Source organism: Mustelus asterias, chromosome X, assembly GCF_964213995.1.
Source record: "Mustelus asterias chromosome X, sMusAst1.hap1.1, whole genome shotgun sequence".
NCBI classification, from domain to species: domain Eukaryota; kingdom Metazoa; phylum Chordata; class Chondrichthyes; order Carcharhiniformes; family Triakidae; genus Mustelus; species Mustelus asterias.
Window position 1 is genome coordinate 10,192,533 of NC_135834.1, and position 8,126 is coordinate 10,200,658.

Here is an 8,126-nt window from a genome sequence, read left to right on the forward strand (position 1 = left end):
CACATGGCGGGTGAGGCAGCACTCAGGCCCGGCCCGCCTCGATCTCCCAATTTCCCCCCACCCCTGCCCCAGCAGGCGGCCCCTACTCCCCCCGACCCCCACCCCCAGCCCCGATCGCTGGCCTCCCTCCCACCCAAATGCAGAGTGGCAGCGGGTCCCCCCCACACCCCTTAGTGTCCCAGGATGCGTAGATTAGAGGGATTAGTGGGTAAATAAGAGGGTTAGAGAGATTAGCAGGTAAATATGTAGGGATACGGGGATAGGGTCTGGGTGGGATTGTTGTCGGTGCAGACTCGATGGGCCGAATGGTCTCTTTCTACACTGTAGGGTTTCTATGGTTCACCCACCAATTGTGCCCTCCCCCAAATCAGGCCCTACCCCATGCCTGGCGGGCAGTGCCAAGGTGTCCCCTGGGCATGAACGCTCATAACTGAGCCAGCTCCATTTCAGCAGGGGGTAAACATGTCCTACTCTCATGTAATTTTCGCATGCACACGCAAGCACACACAGTCCGGCTACCCCTCGCCTTGGTGCCACCGAACCTCATGTGGCCTGTTTTCCATCCCCCTTTCCTTCGGTGTGGTCTTTGTCTTTTAATTCAGTTTCAATTGAGAGAAAGGGAAGGGCATTGAACATAAGAACTAGGAGCAGGAGTAGGCCATCTGGCCGCTCAAGCCTGCTTCGCATTTAATAAGTTCATGGCTGATCTTTTCGTGGACTCAGCTCCACTTACCCGCCCGCTCACCATAACCCTTAATTCCTTCACTGTTCAAAAATTTATCTATCCTTGCCTTAAAAACATTCAATGAGGTAGCCTGAACTGCTTCACTAGGCAGAGAATTCCACAGATTCACAACCTTTTGTGTGAAGAAGTTCCTCCTCAACTCAGTCCTAAATCTGCTCCCCCTTATTTTGAGGCCATGCCCCCTAGTTCAAGTTTCACCCGCCTGTGGAAACAACCTCCCTGCTTCTATCTTATCTATTCCCTTCATAATCTTAAAGTAGGGAGATTCGTGCTAAGGCTATTGACTCGGGCAGTGGGCAAACCACAGACCACCATGTACAGTTCTGGTCACCCTATTATAGAAAGGATATTATTAAACTAGAAAGGATATTATTAAGCTAGAAAGAGTGCAGGAAGGATTTACTAGGATGCTACCGGGACTTGATGGTTTGAGTTATAAGGAGAGGCTGGATAGACTGGGACTTTTTTCTCTGGAGCGTAGGAGGCTGAGGGGTGACCTTATAGAGGTCTATAAAATAATGAGGGGCATAGATCAGCGAGATAGTCAATATCTTTTCCCAAAGGTAGGGGAGTCTAAAACTAGAGGGCATAGGTTTAAGGTGAGAGGGGAGAGATACAAAAGGGTCCAGAGGGGCAATTGTTTCACACAGAGGGTGGTGTGTGTCTGGAACAAGCTGCCAGAGACAGTAGTAGAGGCGGGTACAATTTTGTCTTTTAAAAAGCATTTAGACAGTTACATGGGTACAATGGGTATAGAGGGATATGGGCCAAATGCAGGCAATTGGGACAAGCTGAGGGGTTAAAAACTGGGCGGCATGGACAAGTTGGGCCGAAGGGCCTTTTCCATGCTGTAAACCTTGTATGTTGAAAATGCGAAACGAGAGTCACTGTTATTTTTAAACCAAGAAGAGGATCTATATTGATTACTTTTGATCTTTCATTTTCCAGCTTCTACAACACCAAATCTGTCCTGCTTTGCTTTGCCATCACGGCACTGGTGTGTCTCGCGGTTACCATATTCAGTTTTCAAACTAAGGTAAGCTGGCCAGGAAACTTCCCAATGATCAGTCCCTCCCCCCCCACGCAATGTCCTGAGGGGGAATGAATGAGCGAGACATTGGCCCTGATACTCACTGGGGTGGCATTTCCAAACAGGGGGGGGGAGGTTAGGATTCTGGTTAAGTGTTATCTCCATGGCATGCGTTAGTTTTTTTATTTCCCCAACATGTCCCCTGCTTGACTTCCTGTCAGGCAAAAGGACATTGCAGAATGTTGCCCAAGAGCAGGTTCTTCTCTGGTAAAGATAGCCAGTGGGCTGCGCAGTGGTTGGCACTGCTGCCTCACAGCGCCAGGGACCCGGGTTCGATTCCGGCCTCAGGTGTGGAGTTTGCACATTCTCCCCGTGTCTGCGTGGGTTTTCTCCGGGTGCTCCGGTTTCCTCCCACAAGCCAAAGATGCACGGGTTAGGTGGATTGGCCATGCTAAAATTGCCCATTAGTGTCAGGGGGATTGGCAGGGTAAATATGTGGGGTTATGGAAATAGGGCCTGGGTGGGATTGTTGGCAGTGCAGGCTCGATGGGCCAAATGGCCTCCTTCTGCACTGTCGGGATTCTATGATTCTCTGCATCACCTCATTCAAGCAAGCTCTTGTATGTACCCTTTGTGCACCCAATATTTGTGGCAGGTCCAACAGAAATCCTTGACATTGGATAAATCCATATAATCCCATATATTTACCCCGCTAATCCCTCTACCCGACGCATCCCAGACACAAAGGGGCAATTTATCATGGCCAATCCACCGAACCTACACATCTTTGGGCTGTGGGAGGAAACCGGAGCACCCGGAGGAAACCCACGCAGACGCGGGGAGAATGTGCAGACTCCGCACAGACAGTGACCCGAGCCGGGAATCGAACCCGGGTCCCTGACGCTGTGAAGCAGCAGTGCTAACCACTGTGCCACCGTGCCGCCCACAGTATTCTCAGTGGCGGGGTGGGGGGAGGGGAAGAGGAATCGAGTTCAGATTTTTAAAAAATGTCTCTACCGAAAGTTAATTTGGATTTGAATCTAACCAGCGATCCGCTAACCGAGATATTCTCTCATTCTCTTGCAGTTTGACTTTACCTCCTGCCACGGGGTTCTGTTTGTGTTGCTGATCGTGCTTTGCATTAGTGGCTTGGTTCTGGCGATTGTGTTACCGTTTCATTATGTACGTAAACCCCTTCCCCATTCCACCTGCTCTCTTGCGAGTGGGCAGTGCACATTCCGCCTGCTCACCTGCTAGTTGCCGCGCCTTTGAAACGAGGGCCCATGAAGCACTCCGCATTCCACTCCGTCTAAGCCTCACAGAAAAAAATATATAGTGGCGCACGAAGGCAGACTGTTTCCATAGCTAGGAATTCCCAGAACTGGTCGCTAGTCTGTCGTCAGGGGCCTATAGCCTGAGAGGCGCCACTCCACATCAAGCACGGCTGACCAGGAATCTCTCCTACTCTTACTGCCAGCCATTGCCATGTCAGGAGGAAATTATAGGTTGGCATTTAACCTGTTTGATCGTGTTATGAATGCATCTTCCTTAGCCATCAAGTCCTGGGGCTGGGCTTGAACCTGGAGCTCCTGGCTCAGAGGCAGGGACGCTGCCCACTGCGCCACAAAACCTCCACAGGATTAGGGTCTAGGAGACTATTAACCCTCTGCATTGCACGGGATCTAAGCTTGCAATTTTGCAGTTGCGATGCCCGTTGATAATATGGACCGATGGCAGAAAAAGAAAGTCATTCGGCGGGACTTTACGCCCTGGCTCGTCCCGAGACTGTAGAATCCTGCCCGAGGTCAACAGACCTTCCCATTGTCCGCCCCTCGCTCGCTCTGATTCCCGTGGCGGGCGGGCTGGTAAAATTCCAGCCATTGACACCAGGGGCAAGGACCGAGACAACTTGACAATGTACGTAGATAGAAACATGCGTAGGAAATAGAAGCAGGAGGAGGCCATTCAGCCCTTCGAGCCTGCTACACCATTCATTATGATCATGGCTGATCATCAAAGTCAATATCCTGATCCCCGCTTGATCCCTTTAACCCCCAATGGAAACCAGGGCCAATGGGTGCTCCTACTATTGACAAAGTAAGCCAATAGCAGAGAACATTGTTGCAGCGAAGGGAGCCTGACTAATGCTGCCTTTGGTTTGTCTTCCAGGTTCCCTGGCTTCATGCTGTTTACGCAGTGCTTGGCGCTGTCATTTTTACAATGGTGAGTGATTCGCGGTGAACTTTTCCTTTGCAGTCAAACCTGAACACAAACCCTATCCTTCATCCCCTCCCCAGCCTGTCCCTCCATCCTTCCCGACCATTTTCAATTCCCGCTCGGTGCTGTTTCCAACTGCAAATTTGACGAGGTGCCCACACGATGTAGGAAAGTGCGTCTGCTGGAACAAGGTAAGTTCAGTGTTTGTGTGTCTCTCACTGTAGCTGATAGCCTCTGCGTGTTGCTGGCTGGCTGCGGTTTTTTAAAGGCTCTACTGGTGTCTTTTCCAGCAGCACACCGCCAGTTTTGAGGGCAGGCAGGCTACTGACTAGTGCTGCTACACTGGTGTGCCTGTCCGCTCTGGAGACCTAAGCACAAATCTAGGCTCGCGCTGCCAGTGCAGGACCAGTGGTGGTGCTGCACTGTTGGAGGTGCTGTCTCTCGGATGTGATGCTAAAGCCCTCTGAACTAGATTGAAAAGATCTTGCAGCACTTCTTAAATGAGAGGCTTGGTTTATTTGATGTATTTATTAGTCACAAGTAGGCTTACATTAACACTGCAATGAAGTTACTGTGAAAATCCCCCAGTCGCCATACTCCTGTTCGGGTACACTGCGGGAGAATTTAGCACCTAACCAGCACGTCTTTTGGACTGTGGGAGGAAACCGGAGCACCCGGAGGAAACCCACGCAGACACGGGGAGAATGTGCAAACTCCGCACAGACAGTGACCCGAGCCGGGAATCGAACCCGGGTCCCTGGCGCTGTGAGGCAGCAGTGCCCACCACTGTGCCACCATGCCGCCCGTGTCTGAGCTGATAGTTATTCCTCAAACCAGAGCTAAAAACAGATTGGCCATTTATCATGTTGCTCTTCGCGGGAGCTTGCGCAAATTGGCAGCGGCTTTTCTCACGCCACGATGGTGGCTACGTTCCAAAAGGATGTCATTGGCTGTAAAACCCTTTCACGCAGCAGTAAATGCACTGGCTGGAATTTGACCGTCCCGCCCGCCACGGGAATCGGAGCGGGCGAGGGGGGCGGGGAGGGGGCGGACCACGGAAAGGTCCGTTGACCTCGGGTGGGATGTTACGGTTTCGGGACGAGTGAGGCCGTGAAGGCCCGCCCAATGTCTCCAATCGAATCTGCATGCAAACCTGTAATTGGCGGCACAGAAAGGGATGACTCAAATAGCCCACGCGTTCTGCTTCTTCCTCCCCAGTTCCTGGCCTTTGACACGCAGCTGCTGATCGGGAATCGCCGGTACACAATCAGCCCTGAGGAATACATCTTCGGGGCGCTGAATATCTACCTGGACATCATTTACATCTTCACCTTCATGCTGCAGATTTTTGGCACCAATAGAGACTGAGTCGCTCGGAGCGAATGGTCTATGCTCAACAGAGGCCACTGGACGTAAGCGTACCTGCCACAGCAACACCCGGAGTTACAGCAAGTGGAGTGACTGAGAGAATGCGTTCACTCCAGCTGATATTGGAATTCTTTTGTGTTAACGTACTGTGAATCTAGTACAAGGTGGAACTGCACACGCTTTTAGGTAGCAGCATGACCACAGAACATGTGCATTTCTGAGCTTTTTCTGTGCTTCCAAGTGGTAATATCTGAGCATCACGTTGCTGCCCTCTCTGCTCATTCCTTGTAGTCACTGGTCCAAGTCCCGCTTCCTCCTTTTCACAAATTTGTATCCATTTTTAACGAGCAATATCTGGGGGGTGTTGGGGAGGGGAGGGTTTGTTGGCTGAGCGGTTAGTATGTGGATTAGATTAACACCAACAGTATAGGGTTCAATTTCCTGTTCTGGTTGAGATAGGCACGGTGGCACAGTGGTTAGCACTGCTGCCTCACAGCGCCAGGAACCCGGGTTCAATTCCCAGCTAGGGTCACTGTCTGTGTGGAGTTTGCACGTTCTCCCCGTGTCTGCGTGGGTTTCCTCCCACTGTCCAAAGATGTGCTGGTTAGGTGGATTGGCCATGCTAAATTGCCCCTTTGCGTCCAAAGATGTGTAGGTTAGGTGGATTAGCAATGCTAAATTGCCCCTTAGTGTCCAAAGATGTGTAGGTTAGGTGGAATGGCCGTGCTAAATTGCCCCTTAGTATCCAAAGATGTGTAGGTTAGTTGGATTGGCCATGCTAAATTGCCCCTTAGTGTCCAAAGATGTGTAGGTTAGGTGGATTGGCCATGCTAAATTGCCCCTTAGTGTCCAAAGATGTGCAGGTTAGGTGGATTGGCCGTGCTAAATTGCCCCTTAGTATCCAAAGATGTGTAGGTTAGGTGGATTGGCCATGCTAAATTTCCCCTTAGTGTCCAAAGATGTGCAGGTTAGGTGGATTGGCCATGCTAAATTGCCCCTTAGTGTCCAAAGATGTGTAGGTTAGGTGGATTGGCCATGCTAAATTTCCCCTTAGTGTCCAAAGATGTGTAGGTTAGGTGGATTGGCCATGCTAAATTGCCCCTTAGTGTCCAAAGATGTGTAGGTTAGGTGGATTGGCCATGCTAAATTGTCCCTTGTTGTCAAGCAGACTAGCTCGGGTATAGGGTTCAATTTCCTGTTCTGGTTGAGATAGACACGGTGGCACAGTGGTTGGCACTGCTGTCTCACAGTGCCAGGGACCCGGGTTCGATTCCCGGCTTGGGTCACTGCCTGTGTGGAGTCTGCACATTCTCCCCGTGACTGTGTGGGTTTCCTCCGGGTGCTCCGGTTTCCTCCCACAGTCCAAAAGATGTGCGGGTTAGGTGGATTAGCCATGCTAAATTGTCCCTCGGTGTCAGGGAGATTAGCAGGGTAAATGCATGGGGTTGTGGGGATGGGGTCTGGGTGGGATTGTGGTCGGTGCAGACTCGATGGGCCGAATAGCCGCCTCCTGCACTGTAGGGATTCTATGACTTGGGGCCTGCCTCCTCGCCCTACCCATCATGACGGAAAAAAACATGGCATTTTGCTGTGGTTTGGCCAGTAATCACCAAGGGCCTGCCTTTGGGCAGAGAACGGAGGATGATGAGGTCATATGTAGAAATGCCTTGGAAGGAATTTCCGAACAGTGTTTGTTGTTTGAGTGGGCTGTACATTTTCAGCCTGCTACCCAGACCTATCTCCGGTCACTCGGAGCCCTGTGGATTCTGGGGGTTGAATAGACATCTCTTTTTAAAAACACAACTCTCCACAGCATTGGCAGAAAGGGAGAATGGAGGTCATCCACTGGCCGGAATTTTACCGAGCTGCCCGCCACGGGAATCGGAGCAGGCGAGGGGGAAGGGAGGAGCGGACCTTGGAAAGGTCCATTGGCCTCGGGCGGGTTTTGGGACGAGTGAGGCCGTAAAGCCGCCAATGTCTCCAATCGAATCTGCAAACCTTAGCGCTAAAGAAAGGGATGACTCAAATAGCCCACGCGTTCTGCTTCTTCCTCCCCAGTTCCTGGCCTTTGACACGCAGCTGCTGATCGGGAATCGCCGGTACACAATCTGCCCTGAGGAATGTCTACCTGGACATCATTGTTATGTATCAGTGACGGCTCATTGGGTAACACTCTCACCTCAGAATCAGTAGGTTTAAGGTCATATCCAGAGACTTGGGCCCAAAATCCAGGCTGACACTCCCAGCACAGTAAAAAGTTTACTTATTAGTGTCACAAGTAACGCTGACATTAACACTGCAATGAAGTTACTGTGAAAATCCCCAAGTCGCCACACTCCTGTTGTGCGACAGGATGTGCGGGCTAGGTGGATTGGCCGTGCTAAATTATCCCTTAGTGTCAGGGGGACTAGCTAGGGTAAATATATGGGGATGGGGCCTGGGTGGGATTGTGGTCGGTGCAGACTCGATGGGCCAAATGGCCTCCCTCTGCACTATAGGATTCTGTTCGGGGGACACAGAAAGAATTTAGCATGGCCAATGCACCTAACCAGCACGTCTTTCGGACTGTGTGAGGAAACTGGAGCACCCGGAGGAAACCCACGCAGACACGGGGAGAACGTGCAGACTCCACACAGACAGTGACCCGAGCCGGAATCGAACCCGGGTCCCTGGCGCTGTGAGGCAGCAGCACCTACTGAGGGGGTGCTGCACTATTTTTGGCCTTGACCATCTTTTTGGGTGAGCCTGGAAACCGAGGCCCCCACC

General features: G+C 51.4%; 1 protein-coding gene across 1 annotated transcript in view; it reads left to right on the forward strand.

Moving 5' to 3' along the window:
- Positions 1-5,360, forward strand: part of LOC144481838 (protein lifeguard 2-like) — a 37,213-nt gene extending 31,853 nt beyond the window's left edge. The window contains exons 8-11 of the mRNA XM_078200991.1: positions 1,694-1,781; positions 2,862-2,957; positions 3,945-3,998; positions 5,211-5,360. Coding sequence (XP_078057117.1) covers positions 1,694-1,781; positions 2,862-2,957; positions 3,945-3,998; positions 5,211-5,360 — 388 coding nt within the window. The remainder of the gene's footprint in view (positions 1-1,693; positions 1,782-2,861; positions 2,958-3,944; positions 3,999-5,210) is intronic.
- The last annotated feature ends 2,766 nt before the right edge of the window (positions 5,361-8,126 follow it).